The 17,874-nt window shown below is 48.4% G+C and overlaps 1 protein-coding gene and 2 non-coding genes across 3 annotated transcripts; all 3 read left to right on the top strand.

Moving 5' to 3' along the window:
* The first annotated feature begins 194 nt into the window (after positions 1 to 194).
* Positions 195 to 7,992, top strand: RPS17 (ribosomal protein S17). The gene is made up of 5 exons (XM_077317462.1): positions 195 to 357; positions 3,156 to 3,307; positions 3,708 to 3,813; positions 6,533 to 6,598; positions 7,864 to 7,992. Exons 1-5 carry the CDS (start codon positions 355 to 357, stop codon positions 7,942 to 7,944), a joined length of 408 nt encoding a protein of 135 aa, XP_077173577.1. The 5' UTR covers positions 195 to 354; the 3' UTR covers positions 7,945 to 7,992.
* On the top strand, positions 3,377 to 3,509 carry LOC143828147 (small nucleolar RNA SNORA71). The gene has a single exon (XR_013227529.1). It is a non-coding gene; the product is annotated as a small nucleolar RNA SNORA71 (small nucleolar RNA).
* Positions 4,676 to 4,812, top strand: LOC143828148 (small nucleolar RNA SNORA71). Its single transcript, XR_013227530.1, has one exon. It is a non-coding gene; the product is annotated as a small nucleolar RNA SNORA71 (small nucleolar RNA).
* Positions 7,993 to 17,874: the final 9,882 nt, after the last annotated feature.

Below are 17,874 nucleotides of genomic sequence, written 5' to 3'. Positions count from 1 at the left end.
TGGTCTCTGTTGCACCCAAAAGCTTATACCCGGAATAAACATTCCAGAGTCCTGCAACGCCGGTCCAATTCTAGCCCTGCCCCTTTGACATTACATGGATTCCCCGCCACTCTTGCTCCGCACATGAAAGAGTCTAATCAGAACCCGAATTGTAACTTTTTCTTTTTCCCTCCACCTCTTTGGGCAGAGCGCGCCTTCCTGCCGCCCTTCTAGCCTCGAAGCCGCCAGCTCCCCCTCCGCGCCACCAGGGGGCGCTGCGGCCGGCGCTCCCTCTTCCCCTCTGGCCGTCCGAACAGTATAGTATAGTTCTCTTCCCGGCATCCTTCGCGCTCTCTTCGCCCGGCCGCCGCCGCCATGGTGAGTGCGTGAGGGGGAAGAATCCGGGGTCATCCGCGCTGGCGGGGCGGTTTTCGGGGGGGCGGCGAGGGGTCTCGGTCGCGGCGGAGGCGGGCGTCGTTGGCCCCGGTGCCGGAGCAGCGGTTCCTTGGCGATATCCGCCTCCGCGGGCCCCGTCTCGGCTGGGGGGGGGGCGCGGGTAGGCGCGTACTCCAAGGCAGGCTTGTAGGCCGCATTACAGGCCCCAAGTGCTGCCTGGCAACGAGCGGGCGAACGAGCGCGAGAGAGACAAGAGAGACAGGCTTTCTTTACTCGGGTCCTTTTTGCTCCCAGGAGAATTTGGGGTGGGGTCCTGGTGGGGTTTATGCCTCTTCCCCTTCCTTGGCGAGGGCCGCAGTTGCCAGGCAGGCGGATATGCGGCTGGGGAAGCAGCCCCATGCAGCCAGCTGGGGGACTGTAAGCCACTTTGAGATTCCCTTCAGGTAGAGAAAAAGCGGCATATAAGTACCAATTCTTCTTTTGTAATATCAGGGCTCTCTCAGCCTCACCCACCTCACAGGGTGTCTGTTGTGGGGAGAGGAAAGGGAAGGCGACTGTAAGCTGCTTTGAGACTTCTTCAGGTAGAGAAAAATATCATATAAGAACCAACTCTTCTTCTTCTTCAGTAATATCAGGGCTCTCTCAGCCTCACCCCCCTCCCAGGGTGTCTGTGGTGGGGAGAGGAAAGGGAAGGCGACTGTCAGCCTTTTGGCCATGAAAAGCAGCATATAAAAACCAACTCTTCTGGGTTGGCGGAAGGCCTGCTGCTTTGCATACAGAAGACCCCAGGTTAGGGTTGCCAGGTTGGGAAATTCCTGGAGATGGGGGAGGAAGGGGCTCATTAGGGTATAACGCCATCAAGTCCACGTTCCAAAGCAGCCATTTTCACCAGGGAACTGGAGAAAAATCTCTGTAGGCTGGAAATCAGTTGTGCTTCCAGGAGAGTTCTCTAGCTGCCGCCTGGAGGTTGTCAACCCTGCCCAAAGCTTGCTCAGTTATAAGAGGCAGGTGGTAGGAGAGAGTAAGAACCCCACCGACATTCAGAGGAGACCCCACGGTCTGTCTCTGGAGCTCTGCTTCACAAGTTCCAATGAGCACGTGTAACGTCTGGGTAGATTCAGAGTAGCCGTCTTGGCCTAAAGCAGCAGAATGAAGTTTGAGTGCAGTGCCCTTTTTAAAAGACCCAACCAAGTTTTCCTCAAGGTATAAGCTTTTGTGTCTGTGGAAGTGTGCCTGCACATGAAATCTTACCGTAGATCTTGAATAAAAGTTTGTTGGCTTTAAAAGGGTTACTGGATTTGATGTCTGTGTAGAAAGCACCCTTGATTTCCCTTTATACAGGCATGAACTTCTTCTCACCTTACATTCAACATCCATACAACCAAATGTGTGGTTTTATTTGTAAAATGGGTACATATCAGTTCTTTTTTTCCCCCCAAACAGATGTCAAATGCATGCAGGGTTCGCTATGATGTTGTGCATGCTCATTTAAGGCAGATTCATGTGTTCTCTCACAGCTTTTCAGGGGCAGGGGTATAGTTCAGTGGCGGAGCATCTGCTTTGCGTGCACAGGGTCCCAGGTTCAGTCTCCAGTTAAGCGGAATCAAGTACTAGCTGGCAGTGCCTGTGACCCTGGAGAACTGCTGTGCTACTGATATGTGTGTGCACGTTACAGTGAATACATGACATCTCGTCGTAAGAAAGAGCCAATCTGGGTTCCCTTTATAAATGAAAGTGGGGGACCAGAACCCGGATCAATACGGGGTTTCAAGCTGAAGAGGTCAACAGAAAGCCAGTATAAGCAATCCCCATTTGTGTAACTGAAAATACACAGCTTAACATTGCAAATAAATGACATCTTGCTTAATAATCCACATTTCTGCAGCCAAAATGTTGGTCGTTGCAGGTCTTTTTATTGAAAAGGGCACACAGAAGCATTATAAACAAGCATTATAAACAGGAGCACTTGGGTTTTTTTTTTGGCCTGAAATGTTGACTATTACGGCTGATGGGCTCTTTTTATAGGGTCCCTCTCATTCTTCCCAGGCAAGGGCTAGGTAAAGATTTAGAAGAAGAGCTGGGTTTTTATACCCCCCACTTTTCATTTACCTGAGCAGCTTCCCTTCCTCTCCCTACAACAGACACCCCTTGAGGTAAGTGGAGCTAAGAAAGCTCTGGAAGAACTGCTCTGCAAAAGCAGCTCTAACAGAACTGTGACTAGGCCAAGGCCTGCAGCATACTTCGAATGAAGGTTAGCTCCTACATGACACTCGCTGGACACTGAAAGATCTTACCTTGACCAGGGTCGGCTTTTGAAACAGAGGCCTCAATTTGTTTTATCTGGCTTTCTGGGCCACAGAATTGACTAGGATCAGTAGTGTCCTGAGTACACGATATCATTCTATGTATAGGAACTTACTCTGTATATAACTATCTTTGTAATCCTTGTATTTTATGTATGTTGCTTTTATTTGATAAAGGCAGTAAAGCCGAAACACATCTGGTCAGTGGAAGCACTGGGGTGCAGGAATGCACTGATTTTATTGACAGTGTGCATTAAGCTGTGGGTTTTTCACTTCAGTATTAGTACTAGAGAAGCGTAAATGTATTCCCCTTATTTTGACTTTTTTAGGCCAAGGTCACCCATCTGGCTGCATGTGAAGGAGAAGGGGGGGGAATCAAACCCCGTTCTCCAGAGCTGTTGATCTTTAACCAGTAAATAATACCAGAAATGCTGTTTCACGTCACTGACTCGCTCCTTTTCTCTTGGGGCTCCCTAGGGACGTGTGCGAACAAAGACCGTGAAAAAGGCCGCCCGGGTCATCATTGAAAAGTACTACACCCGCCTCGGGAATGACTTCCACACCAACAAGCGGGTCTGCGAGGAGATCGCCATCATCCCCAGCAAGAAGCTCCGCAACAAGATTGCCGGGTGAGTCTTCCGTCCTCTCGGCACGCTGGCGGACGCCAGATCCTAAAAAAGGCTTCCGTCTCCTTCGGGTCCTGCATTCGAAAGTGGTCTTGGCCTTGCCTGTGGCCTGATCATTGATAGTGCAGGGAGAGAATCCGTGAAAGCATTTCCCGTGTTTGCAGGGTCCGCTTTCGTCCCTGCCAAACCCTGAGCATTTCAAACACTGGCTCCTGAACTCCCTGGAAGGGACTGCTGTGGCTACAGCACATCACCCCCAAGCCTGACCCTCAGCTAGCAGTTCCCCATCTAGCATTGAGCACAGTTCGGCCTGCTCATTTTGGGCTGAGCATTCAGCAAGGCGGCCCCAGCCACCCCCCTTCCCTTTAATCGACTACCGTTAACTCAGCCGCTGCCTTTGCAGGTATGTCACCCACCTGATGAAGCGCATCCAGAGAGGACCAGTCAGAGGCATCTCCATCAAACTGCAGGAAGAGGAAAGAGAGAGAAGGGATAACTACGTCCCAGAGGTAAGCTTTGGGGCCGCAGGTAGTCTTGGCGTGTGGGGAACCTCCCGTCACTTCAGAGGGCCTGCAGTCCCATAGCCTCTCTTTTGGCCGCATGCTTTCAAAAGCCGCCACCATTATTCTGAAACAAGGTCAGTCTTTGTCCTGCCATAGTTTGCCTGCCAACCACTTCTCCCTGAAGTACAGCTGTCCAGGGGGTGCTGTTCCTTGCTGTTGGCTGACCTCACCTGTCTTCTTGTGCAAACAGACTCTTTGGCCAGGGAACTGGGTGGCTTGAATCCTTCCCATGAACGAACCAAGTCAGTGTCAAGCTAAGAACAATGCACTGAACTTTCAATCTGGGTACAAATCTTCTACATGAATTCCTTGGGAGATTTTGGGCCAGTTGCTGATTTCTTAACCACATTTCCTGTTCTGTAAAATGGATGACCCAGGCGAGCCCGATCTGGTCAGCTCCCAAAAGCTAAGCAGGGTCAGTCCTGGTTAGTATTTGGACAGCAAACCATCTCTGCCTTTTGGACCAGGAATAGTTTCCGGGTCAAGGCCAAGGGAAGGCCTGCAAAGAGGGAGTTACAGAAGTAGCTGTATCAGGCTGTACTGATGAAATAACAGGTCAAAAATGGTAGATCCATTCACCGATAAAATGATACGTTTTGTGGAGAGATGAATGCTGTCTGAAGTGGGCAAAGGGGTCTGCAGGGCAGATTTGGTTGGGACATTGGGCTGTGGGCATTGCTGTTTGGCTTAGTCTTTGAGGAACTGAACCCAAAGGGAGAATCACATAGTTTGCATAGTTGCAACCCAGGCCATCTTCCAAGTGTGCTCAGGGAGCTGCATACGAAGGGCTGGCCAGTTCCTCTTTCAAACCTGCATTCGAAAGTGATTGCGGCCTTCCTTGCTCGTGGCCCGGTCATTGATAGTGCAGGGAGAGAATTCTTGAAAGCATTTCCCGTGTTTGGGGGGTACGTGTCCATCCCTTTCAAACCCTGAGCTTTTCGGACACTCGTGTCTCTTGAGCCAGGTAAGATAACATTTGTGGTAGTCTGTGCTTTGGAGACATCTCCAGGAAATCCTCTTGGTATTGTAACTGATATCCACGAACTCTGGTTGCTGCATTCTTATCTGGATGTGCTGTAATGGCTTTGACTCTGGCTTTGTCTGTAAATACATCACCCTTGTTCTGAGCTTTTCCCCCCTTCAGTGTGTTTAGGTAGCATGTCTTTCCTGGCTGCCTTTAACTTGCTTCTACACTAGAACTCCTGTCAAACTAGGCCTTAATTCCCTTAACTTTCACACACAGTTTTGTCTGTATGGCAAATGGGTTTGGTCTCAGAGGAACAAGGGGCTCCTTCCTTCCTCTGTTCGGTTGTTTCTCCATGGCCATGTCTGCATTTATTTAAGGCTGCCGGTCGAAATACAGGCCAGGCACTTAAGTTCTCAGTTAATGGCTCCTGCTGAAATGAGCCGGTGGCAAGAGGTATTTGTGCCTCTTTTAAAACATGGCAAGGGGAAGGCCAATGAGAGAGGGCTAGAAAGGCACATTTTGGGAGACCCGTCATAGATCATGCTGCCTTGCTTTGCTACCCACTGGTGATGGGGAATGCCACCCCTGGGCGGGGGCAAAACATATCGCTTCAGAAAGATTTTGCCCTTCATTAGTATAGAGTCCATGTCACTTGTACGTCTTGTGTGATGTAAAGTGAATTGAACTCTAGTATATTTGTCATGCCCCCGCAGTCTGTCTCCTTTTGAGAGTTGGAGCGTAGGGTGGTGTCTGTTATAATTGCATGTCCTTTCTTTTATTATTTATTGTGTGGTGTGGGTATGTGTAGTGTAGCCAGAAGATCTGAAGGCTCATCTGGCAGCCAGGCAAGGGACATTCAGAGGTGTTTTGTAATTTCCTGCCTCCATATTATGACCCCTAGTGTTCCATGAAGGGATCTACCACCCAAATCCGTGGAGGTCTCCCACCCAAATACTAGCCAGGGTTGTAACTGCATAAATAACGTGCCACTAGAAACTAATGCATGCTCCTTGTTCTTGAGGAAATTCTTTAAAATATTGAGTGGTATCCATTGGAAATCCTTGAGTATTCCTGAGGCCAGAATCCAGTTCTTTAACTGAAGAGTTAAGCCCCCCAATCTCCCCTAAGATAGTGTCAGAAGCTGCTTGGGGTTGCTGGATATGGCTTAACCATTAGGAAAAAACCTCACCTTTTAAATTTAACCTGGATGAGGGTGCATCTTCCCAGCCATCGCCTTGGGGCCTGCTGGTTGTTTGTCAGAATGCTCCCTGCCTTTAGTTTTTGCTTGGCTGGCCATAGACATTTTCCCTTGATAGCAGATCAGAGCCTGGTCAAGGGGTGAAGTTAAGGGGTGAAGGACGTGGTACAGATCCAGACTGGAATTCTACCCTGTGATGGAGTCGGTCTGTAGGGTCTCTTTTGATGCTGCCACGTCCACAAAGGAAAGCATTCTGCTACTAGAGCATCTTGACTCTGGGTCATTTGGGAAACATTGGGAAAGATTTGTGACCGTCAAGGCTGCATGCTGTTTTGGGGTGCTGCTTCCCTCTCTTTTGTTTCTCTCCCATTGTTGCTTGCTCCTGGTCACCCTGGCCTAGCTTGTGTGCCACCCTACAAGCAGAGCGACATGCAGATACGTGTATTTTGTGTACACAGTGTGTGACTGGTCTGATTTCTTGTTCCTCTGTTCCTCACCAGGTCTCTGCCCTGGATCAGGAGATCATTGAAGTCGATCCCGACACCAAGGAGATGTTGAAGCTACTCGTGAGTGGGGCCCTGGCCCTGGCTGCCAACAGGGTGGCCAGCGTCTTTTGCTGCTAGCCAAGAAGGAGTGTCCAAAATCTAATTTAATTTAATCTAACAAAACTTTATTTATAGCCCGCCCTTCCCCAGGGACTCAGGGCGGGTAACAACATATTTAAAACAATACACTATAATGTTTTAAGGTCCTTTAAACTAGTCCAAACGGCCTCCTTTTCAATAGCAGGAGAGTTCATAGGGGTCTTCAGATTCTGGTGTACATTTAGCTGATGTTCTTAATGGGGAGGGCAGGATTATGATGCTGTTTTAGGCCTCAGCCATAGGCTTGTAGGCCTGTGATTCTGTGAAGGTTCAAGGGGTGGCAGGTTACACTGGTTAAGCAATAGGGTTGTGAGTGTCCTGCATAGTGCAGGGGGTTGGAATAGATGGCCCAGGAGGCCCCTTCCAACTCTGTGGTTCTATAATAGTCCCTGTAGAAATGTCCAAGGTCCCACAGCTCTCACTAGGAAAAGGGGCCAGGGCTGAAAAGTCCCAGGCCTTTGAAGCAAATCTGACATCTTTGGGACCAGGGACCTTGAGTAGATTTTGCTTGCTAGATCCAAAGTTCTTTTGGTGGCTGCTGTTCAGCAGATCTCAGTGGGACCAGCTGGGTCTCCAGACAGCTTAGCCATACCACATAAGGTGATTGGTCCAGAAATCTAGAGCAGGGGTCCCCAATCTTTTTGAGCCAGAGGGCACCTCTGGAATTCTGGGGCAGTGCTGTGGCCAGAAGTGGAGCCTGACACCTGGAGGAAGCTCCAGTGCGGGGGAGAGGAGGGGTCATTTTTTAATGAAATACGGAATAGGTGAGATTATAAAACGGACACTGCGTGGCAGCTACTGTTGCTCAAACAATATTACTTCAGTCTGCACAGACAATCAGATCTCCATTAGCCCAACAGAAGGCCTGCTGAAAAACAGCCCTACTTGGCCGCAACAATTTTCTAAAAACTTTCTGGTGGGCACCAAGGAAGGTATGAATGGGTAGTCTGGTGCCTGTGGGCACCATGTTGGGGATCTGTAATTTAGAGCAATGGGCAGTTACCAGAACGTTTTGCTCCTGAACACCAGAGGTTATCTTGGGCTGCTTTATGCCAATGGCTTTTGTAGCTCTTTCCATGAAACTTGAACCGGGGGGGGGGGCATGAGGGGGTCTTCCTGGCTGCAGTGCTCCAGCCGGCTTGCCGGGCAGTGGGCTGAGAGCGGTTTCTGTGCTGTTTCCCTTTCAGGACTTCGGCAGCCTGTCCAACTTGCAGGTCACGCAGCCCACCGTAGGGATGAACTTCAAAACCCCAAGAGGTGCCATCTGAAGCCACCCGCCGTACTGTCACTTTTACAATAAATATATAGAAACCACATGCTCCTTTGGACTCCTGTGTGTTTAATGCAACTGTTTTGCATGCCTTCATTTTAGGTTCAGAGGGGGGGGGGGTAGGACTCTGCCACGAAGGTTGACTTGTGCAAAGATCAGGTTCTGGGTAGTGGGTGAGCAGAGATCAGCTCTTTGCTGTCGGAATGTCTGCTAAGTAAATTCTTGTTATAGTTTGATAAAGCACACTGTATAGGCATTTGTATAGTGCTCCTCACAACAACCCTGAAAGGTAGGTCAAATTACCTGCATATTGTGAATGGGGCCCGAGGCTTGAAAACTGACTTGGAGCCACACTGGGTCGGAGGTTGCTGCAGAAGCCCAGAGCATCGCGGTTTAACAGAACGGGCAACTTCTTGGTGCTTAAAGGATATTGAGAGGAGGTGAGTTTTAATTTCAGAATTCCGTAAGCTTTTTATTTCTTATATATATTCTTGTATTTTGGTCTATGTATAAATAGATCTCACAATTCACTCAGGACTGAAGTACTCAAGGCTGAATGCTCTGTGGCCGAAGCTGGCAACAATTGGTTTTTCCTTCTAAAGAGCAGCCTTGCGGGGCCCTGATTCTGACTGGCACCAGTTGGGTACCCTCTTTTCAGCCCCTGTTTAGTTTTTCTGAGTAGTGGCTTCATGGGGCATTTCTGACAGGGAAAGAGGCACTGGGGGAATAAAATGTAGATGTCTTCTCTTGCTGCAGTCCTTGTGTGAATTGGGGATTTATTTGCCCCCCTGAATGGCTGCTATTTGATGGACAGCTTGGCTGCAAAAATGCCCAGTTACTTGCAGGTTTGTCCTTGGCTACTTTACTGCGTTACCAGGACTGGCCACTAGGGTGAGCCTGGGAGCTTCGGAAAGGATGCTCTCTGACTTTGGAAAGAAAACCAGTCCCTCTTAAACAGGGAGAAAGCCAGAGATAATGGCCTGATCTGTACTGCAAAAGACTCACTTTGCTCCTCCCCCGGTGGATCTGCCCCTCGTGCCTCTGGTTTGAGGTGGCTCTTGACTGACCTTGTGCCTCTGCCACACACAGGCCACTGAACTGGATTAACTCCAAGCATGCTGCATGTGCAGTTTGCAGAGAGGGTGGCCGCAAGTGTGTGGTCTGAGCCGGTGAGTCTTCTGCATCAAGAAGCGTGAGGACGGCAAACACGGACCTCCCCCACCAAGTATAATTTTGAGGGGTGGGTGTGCTTGTGCCAAAAACCCAAACTCAATTTTGCCCCAATGTCAAAGTTAAGACCTTGCAAGTTGTTCAGGGACATAACGTGCATTTTCCTGTCTGTCCGGCAGAGATCTTTCTAACACTGTCTTCTTCCTAGACTAAAGTTTGGGTCCAGGGGCACCTTTAAGACCAGCAAAGTTTAATTCTGGGTGCAAACTATTGCATGGATGTTCACTTCTTAGGTATCTGCAGAACTCTGCACGCACACGAAAACGTATAACTTGAATAAAACTTGGTTGCTCTTAAAGGGGCCGCTAGACTCAAATTTTGTCCTATTTTCACAAGACATTTTCACTCCTGTACATTTAAATTGGCACACTACTTGTGCACTGCACGAACTAGAGTTCTGGGACGGTTTTTGTACTGCTCTCCGGAGCAATGCCTTTCTACACTATATGAATTACTGCATCTCTTGTGGAATCTCTGTTCCCTTCTTGGGCAGCTCTGGCAATCTGTCTCCTTTTTACTGCGTTGCTAGGCATCGAGAACCAGCAGCTTAGTCCGGTGCTGCGTTCTCCTTTCTGCCTTTAAATGGGGGAGTGTTCATAGATCAAGATGGGCAGCTGTGTTTGTAGCAGAAAAGAGCCCACAAATCCAGGAGCACCTTAAAGACTAGCCAAATTGGTGGCAGGAGGGAAGCTGTCAGGAGTCACTGCTCATGTTTCCACATTTTGTTGGGCCTTATGGTGCTGGGCGCTTCCTCTTTTCTATGTGTTCTTGGCTCTTTTACCACTGGACAGGGTTCTTCTTATACTGGCTCAATTTGTTTTCCAGGGGACAGGTGGGCCTAGAAGTCCTGTCTATTGGTGGGATTCTCAGCTGTAGCTAGAACCAAGAACAGCGGGCTCCGGCAATCTGATGGAGACAGAGAGACCTTGAAGCTGGAGAGTGTCTTTGCCCAGGCCTGCACAATAGAAGAATCATGGCTCGCTCCCAGAGGGGTTGTCTCCATTTAGGTAAGGCTACGGCAATAGATATTATGCCCAGTTTCAACTCCACCTGCATACAGAAGTTAAAAAACGCATCACTTGTCTATCTGGCAGACTATGTGCGCACACAACAACGTGTCTCCATGGGTGCGCCAAGGGAGCCTGCTGCCACAACTGCTGCAGTGACCTACTTTAATGACGGCGAGGGGACAGGTGCGCATGCGCGAGGACCCTCTCTGCGCAAACGGCTGTGAATTATTCACCACCGGCCCCTGTTAACGCAGGCTTAAAGAATCTTCTCTATAATTCAGAAGCCAGGGTGCTCCCCCCAGCCCCAGCCCCAATTCCCGCTTCTCCCCAGGGACCCCTCACGCTTAGGTGAGCAAAGCAGAAATGATGTGGCCGGTTTAGCAGACAGACAGAGAGGGAGGGAAGGAGGGGGAAGTGGCTCAGCCGGAATCCCAGAGGGGTCCGAAGCAGGCGTGAGCGTGGAGTGGGAAGCCCCACATAGTCGAGAAGGCCGAGAGCCCGGGCGACCGAAGGATATGGCTTTGGAACCGCTTAGCAAGGTCATTTCTTGGTGGGGTGAAACTGCAATTCACTGCCAGAAGGCCATGGTGCTGGTGGCAGCAGACAGCTTAGAGCAACCCTGCAGGGTTTGGGGGCAAGAGATAGAGACGGTTGGACTTTGCCTGTCGCTTGTGTAGCAACCCTGGACTTCCTTGCTGGTCTGGGCCTGTTTTGCTTCTGGGATCTGATGGGATCAGGCTAGCCTGGGTCAAGCCAGGCTGCTGCAAGAGGTGAACAGAATTGGTTTGACATTGCCTGGCTCTGCGTAGCGATCCTGGATGTCTCTGGTGGCCTCCCGTCCAAATAGTAGCCAGGGCTGACCCTGTTCAGCGTCTGGGTTGTGACAAGGTGGGGCGACCCTGGTCTATCCAGGCCAGGGTTTGTGGAGGTGAGCTTTCAAAGGGGATTAGATGGATGGATTTCTGGAGGGGAGAACCATGAATGGTCTTGCCAGCCTTAATGGCTAAAATGAACTTCCTGAAGAGGGAATGGAGCTGCATTCTGAGTAAGGAAAGCCTGTCGTTTAGCTTATAGGTAAAACCAATTTTCATTTGCACTTGCTACCTAAGAACGAAGATCTGGTTTTTGTACCCTGCTTTTGGCTACCAGGAGGAGTCTCAAAGCAGCTTACAATTGCCTTCCCTTCCTCTCCCAACAGCAGGCACCCTGTGAGGTGGGTGGGGCTGGGATTGCTCTGAGGGAACTGTGTGTAGCTCAAGGTCACCCCGCTGGCCCTAGCTTGATTTACTTGACCTGTGTGATATCTCCCCAGTTGGGAACCATAAGCAACTTCTCCATTTCATCCTGACGCCCATCCTGTGAGGCAGGCCAGACTGAGAGTGTGCAGCGGGCACAGGGTCACCGAACAAGCTTGGTGGGTGGAAGATTCAAATCTGGGTCCCACAGATCCGACTCTAGCGGGCTTGCTGGTGAGGGAGAAACGCCCCCCTTACAGGAGGAAGGGAAATTTTTCCGGGCGTTGGAGAATACTGCTTTGTTTGAGCTCATTTCAAGATGACTGCCTAATTGTTATCATTTATTCATTCCAACAGCACTTGTCCTTCGGAGTCTGAGCGTGTGCAGAGGAGGCCTGTCTAATGGAGCAGATGCCCCCGTCGAGTCCCAGCAGGCAATGGGGTGCAGTGGCGAAGCCGGTGGAAGAGCGGCCAGTGGGATCGCTCTTGCTGCTGCAGGAAGAGACTGAAGATGCGCTCGTAAGGACTGCTGGAGGGAAGGGATCACAGAGAGAGAGAGAGAAAGAGAGTCTCCCCTCTACAGACTTCTGTACAACCCTGGCTTGATGACAATCTTGAGGGCCAAGCCTCTAATATTCTTCATAGGATTGCATTGTCTTAAGCCCGTTCCATCTTGGGAGCCATTGAAAATGCATATTCTTTTAGGGGTGTAGTCTTTTTGGAACTTCTCCCAACGTAAAAGTTCATAGAGTGTTTTTCTTTAGATTCACACTTGAGAAAACTCAGAGGAAGCTGGATCTACGATTAGTGGGCTTGCCTGTTGTGTTTTTCTTCATTTAGTTTTCAAGGTGTCTGCTATTAGCTTTCAGGACTCTGTATTCTAGGCTTATTCATTTAGCTTTCAGGATGCCAGCTGATGATGCTTCGTATTAGTTTCACTACACTTAGATTTGAAACGGCTTACTGACTTACCTATTCTCCAGGCTATTCTATTGTTTCTCTACTTCTCTTCATAGCCCTTGATGATCGTTTCTTTTATAGGTTTATGTATGCATTTCAGAACGTCATTTACTGAAGATTTCAGGATGCATGCTGTGGTTACCTTCCCTTTTTTCTAAGGATTGTATGGAGCTTTATGTATATTTGAATTCTGTTATTGAATTGGCTTCTGTTTGTTCATATTAAATATATGTTGATCTTCTGTTGATGTTTGTATGTGGTGCTTGACTTCATTGCAGCTCACACAATGGTTCACGGGGTGGCTGCCAGCATACCTCCACACATAACAAGAGTATCTTTCATGGACAGCTTTCTGTACAACTTGTGTACTCTCCCTTTGGTTGTTTCTTTACCTGAATTTGGAAAATAGACCAGTAAAAACACAAAGGGCCTCAAGTAACCCCTGGCTAATAGGCAATTTTGATAATTAACCTATAGTAACCCCAGTGACCTCAAGTAACCCCTGGTTAATTGGAAATTTCGAAAAATGACCTATAGTAACCCCAATGACCTCAAGTAACCCCTGGCTAATTGAAAATTTCGAAAAATGACCTATAGTAACCCCAATGACCTCAAGTAACCCCTGGTTAATTGGAAATTTCAAAAAATGACCTATAGTAACCCCAATGACCTCAAGTAACCCCTGGCTAATTGAAAATTTCAAAAAATGACCTATAGTAACCCCAGTGACCTCAAGTAACCCCAGTTAATTGAAAATTTCGAAAAATGACCTATAGTAACCCCAATGACCTCAAGTAACCCCTGGTTAATTGAAAATTTCGAAAAATGACCTATAGTAACCCCAATGACCTCAAGTAACCCCTGGTTAATTGGAAATGTCGAAAAATGACCTATAGTAACCCCAATGACCTCAAGTAACCCCTGGCTAATTGAAAATTTCGAAAAATGACCTATAGTAACCCCAATGACCTCAAGTAACCCCTGGTTAATTGGAAATTTCGAAAAATGACCTATAGTAACCCCAATGACCTCAAGTAACCCCTGGTTAATTGGAAATTTCGAAAAATGACCTATAGTAACCCCAATGACCTCAAGTAACCCCTGGTTAATTGGAAATTTCGAAAAATGACCTATAGTAACCCCAATGACCTCAAGTAACCCCTGGTTAATTGGAAATTTCAAAAAATGACCTATAGTAACCCCAATGACCTCAAGTAACCCCTGGCTAATTGAAAATTTCAAAAAATGACCTATAGTAACCCCAGTGACCTCAAGTAACCCCAGTTAATTGAAAATTTCGAAAAATGACCTATAGTAACCCCAATGACCTCAAGTAACCCCTGGTTAATTGAAAATTTCGAAAAATGACCTATAGTAACCCCAATGACCTCAAGTAACCCCTGGTTAATTGGAAATGTCGAAAAATGACCTATAGTAACCCCAATGACCTCAAGTAACCCCTGGCTAATTGAAAATTTCGAAAAATGACCTATAGTAACCCCAATGACCTCAAGTAACCCCTGGTTAATTGGAAATTTCGAAAAATGACCTATAGTAACCCCAATGACCTCAAGTAACCCCTGGTTAATTGGAAATTTCGAAAAATGACCTATAGTAACCCCAATGACCTCAAGTAACCCCGGTTAATTGAAAATTTGGAAAAATGACCTATAGTAACCCCAATGACCTCAAGTAACCCCTGGTTAATTGAAAATTTCGAAAAATGACCTATAGTAACCCCAATGACCTCAAGTAACCCCTGGTTAATTGGAAATTTCGAAAAATGACCTATAGTAACCCCAATGACCTCAAGTAACCCCTGGTTAATTGGAAATTTCGAAAAATGACCTATAGTAACCCCAATGACCTCAAGTAACCCCTGGTTAATTGGAAATTTCGAAAAATGACCTATAGTAACCCCAATGACCTCAAGTAACCCCAGTTAATTGAAAATTTCAAAAAATGACCTATAGTAACCCCAATGACCTCAAGTAACCCCTGGTTAATTGGAAATTTCGAAAAATGACCTATAGTAACCCCAATGACCTCAGGTAACCCCTGGTTAATTGGAAATTTCGAAAAATGACCTATAGTAACCCCAATGACCTGAAGTAACCCCTGGTTAATTGGAAATTTGGAAAAATGACCTATAATAACCCCAATGACCTCAAGTAACCCCTGGCTAATTGGAAATTTCAAACAATGACCTATAGTAACCCCAATAACCTCAAAGAACCCAACCACTCTATGTGAACTGTGAAAGTTGACTTATGTGTAGATCCTAATAACCACTGCTAGTTAGAATATTTTAGGCTGCCTCCCCAGGGGCCTCCTTTGACCCCCCCCCCCATTCATCAGCATTTCCCGGAAGCCCTGCTTGACCCCTGCTGCGTATGGACCCTTATTAATTCCATCCTTCTGCTGCTTCCGCTGCTGCTGTCCCATGAGATCCCACGCAGTCTGGTGGTGAAGAGTGTTGGGTGAATATCTGGCAGGCTCGCGTCTGAATCCCTACTTATTCCAGGATTGTTTGCTGGGAGGCCCATCATGCAGTCTCAGCCTGGCCTACCTCGGAGGGTTGTTTTAAGGATAAACTGGGAGGGGAATGCTGCAAGCGCCCAAGGGGGAAAGGCAGGCCATCAAGGAATTAAGCCACTAGGGAGGGGTAGAATAAAAGTACAAATATAAATAAACAAGAGCATGCTACTTGAGGGACCTCCCAGCTCTTTAAAAGAAAACAGGACACAACATTTGCAAAGTCAAAATACACTTTATTAACTGAAGAGTCCTCAGACTAGAAAACTAACCTATGATCCACTAAACAGACATGGAAGTGTCAAGTATTTCCGCTGGCCAAAAACTAGTATTTTGGCCAGGTATCAAAATGGGACCAAGGCAGGCATCGCAGGTGGGGGAGACACAGGGCTTGGTAAGGCGATTTTAACCGGCGTGTCGGGCAGTGCAGGCGTCCTGGAAAGGAACTGGGGCCTTTATCCCAAGGGCTTTGAATGGGCCCAAACAAACAGCAGGCAGCATTAGTGATCCTCCTTCCCAGGGCTGGCAGGATACCTGCATCCAGGCTCTCCCAACGCCCCCGGCAGCAACTGAGAAGGCCAGGAAGTTGCCAAAGGGTGATCTTACCTTGGTTCTGACCAGAACCCGCCTTTTAAGTCACAGCCACAGCCCAAGTGGCTTCAAGTTTCTATGGGACCCCAAAGAGGCCCAAGGTGTTGGCCCCAGGCAAGGATTCAGAAGCACCTCTGACCCCAAGCCCCTTCAGCAAAGGCATAATTCCCCAAGCTCGGAAGCTGGACTGAGCTCTTCTTCCCCAGCCTTCATCCTTCTCCAAGTGCTTAGGACACACACCCCTCTGTCAAGACACCACAAAGAAACACAAGAGATCAGTGCCACCTGCATAATGGGGCATCTCCCTCTGATGCCGGGTGCTCCCAACAGCGTCACTTAAATGCTCAAGGGCCTGGTGGACAAGGGATTCTTACAGGCTGCCAGGAGGACAGACAAAGCTATCTTATACAGAATGAGACTCAGGGCCCTCAAAGTCAGACTCGTCTACTCACACCAGTAGCAGCCCTCCAGGGTCTGAGAGAGACAGGGGTGTGTGTGTCTTTCCCATCACCTCCCACTTACTACAGCTGTTGCAAATGAATGCCACAGAGAGGTCCGGAAGGACCAAGAGCCCACTGGGGCACTCAAGGCAATTCCTGTGTCGATCCCATATCTAAATCTGGATTTTAAAGGAGTCTGCCTAATCTGCTTCCAATTCTGCTTGAAGCCAGCATCCACTCACTTGAACATGCTAAATCTAGGGAGAGAGTGTGGCTTGGTATGCAGAAGGTCCCTTTCCAGTTAAAAGGCTCAGGTAAGACGTGATGTGAAGGACCGGAGAGAGACCTTGGAGAGCTGCTGTCACCCTGAGTAGACAATACCGATCTAGTCGTAGGCTCCAGAGGCAGTTTGAGATATGAATGCCTGCCAGTCAGAAAACTAAAAGGGTTGGGAAGAGAAACTAGTAACCTTATGTCTCTCCGAACAAATTTAAAATCTAGGGGTACTTTCAAGAACCAAGTTTATACAGATCAGGAGTGTGCACACACACGAAAATTTATGCCCAGAGTTTAGCTTGGTTAGGCTCGATGTTGCCCCTGGCCTCTAATTTTGCTCTGCTGCTTCAGCCCATTGCAAGTCCTCTCCGTGATCAGAAGCGACCAAGTGGTCTTCGCTTGAGATATCCAGAAATTGTGCCACACAACTGGCAGGCAAGAGAAATTTACAGGGAGGTTCATGACAGAGATCTAGCCAGCTAAGAGAAGCAGCAGAGCTTAAGTGGCGACAAAAAAACATCACAACTCAAACCCTGCTTTAGATGGCCTTTGTATTGCTGGCAGGCAGCTAAACCGCAGAAAGAGGAAACACCGAGGAACAGGTTTAGAGGGGGCAAGAAATGGGGGCTTCCAGCAGCTGGAGAGAGATTCAGGTTGGGCAGCCGTGTTGGTCTGAAGCAGCAGAATGAAGTCTGAGCCTGGGGGCACCTGGAAGACCCAACCAAGTTTTATTTGAGGCGCAAGCTTTCATGGGCATGCACTGTTTAGTATCTGATGAAGCGTGCATGCACACAACAGCTTATACCTCGGATAAAACTTGGTCTTCGAGGTGCCGCTGGGCTCAAACTTTGCACAACAGTTGGGAGATCTCCAGAAGCAAAAGATCCCTTGGGGATCCCTAAAAAAACAAAAGAATCCCTTGTCCCATTGCAAAGGGTCGCCATAAAAAGAGTCACCTTTCAGACCTTTTGTTTTAGAGGGCAGCTGCTGGCCTGCAGTAGAGTTAGCTCCAGCCCATAAAGTGGCTAAGAAACTAACAAGGTTTGGGAAATAGAAACTTTGGAGAACTGACTCTCCACAGCTTATAGTCCCCAAATCTTGTTGGACTCTGCTACTTAGACTTTTACACACCTGTCCACAGTCTAGTGATGTATGAGGCAGACAGCCCTAGGCCGAGATGAGACCATCTCCCAGCTGTGAGGGACCAAAGTAGCCTCAGAGCTACAGCCATCCTCAACCTAGTTCAGGCTTTCTCAAACAGGGCGTTGTGAGGCCCGGGGGTTTCTCAATGGCCTTGGGAGAGTTTCCTGAATGAGTGGGGGGTTAATTCATTTTTGTATATGTTTTTTAAATCTCCTAAACATTTATCAGGTGATATGACCAGATACGGCCACGTCAACCCTCCTCTCCCAAAATGGCCAGTGATGGGCCTGGAGGGGGTGGGAAGGGGAGAGGCCCCAGGTGGGCGTGTCCACAGCTCTGCTTCCCAACCCTATTCTGCTCCATTGTGCCACTCCTGGGGTTTCTCGATGAGGGAAAAGTTGAGAAAGGCTGACCTGGATCCGCAACCCCGCCTGGAAAAGGACGCTTACCTTTCCATGGCAAGCCACCTGCCGGGAAAGGAAGACCCCGGCTTCCGCACTGACCGAGA

Source organism: Paroedura picta, chromosome 18 (genome assembly GCF_049243985.1).
Source record: "Paroedura picta isolate Pp20150507F chromosome 18, Ppicta_v3.0, whole genome shotgun sequence".
Taxonomy (NCBI): domain Eukaryota; kingdom Metazoa; phylum Chordata; class Lepidosauria; order Squamata; family Gekkonidae; genus Paroedura; species Paroedura picta.
The sequence above is the reverse complement of the archived record's forward strand: the minus strand, read 5'-3'. Positions and strand labels throughout refer to the sequence as shown.

Coding starts and splice junctions, on each gene's coding strand:
- RPS17 (XM_077317462.1), top strand. Junction 3,814..6,532: donor GGGATAACTACGTCCCAGAG/GTAAGCTTTGGG, acceptor GTTCCTCACCAG/GTCTCTGCCCTGGATCAGGA. Junction 6,599..7,863: donor AGGAGATGTTGAAGCTACTC/GTGAGTGGGGCC, acceptor TTTCCCTTTCAG/GACTTCGGCAGCCTGTCCAA.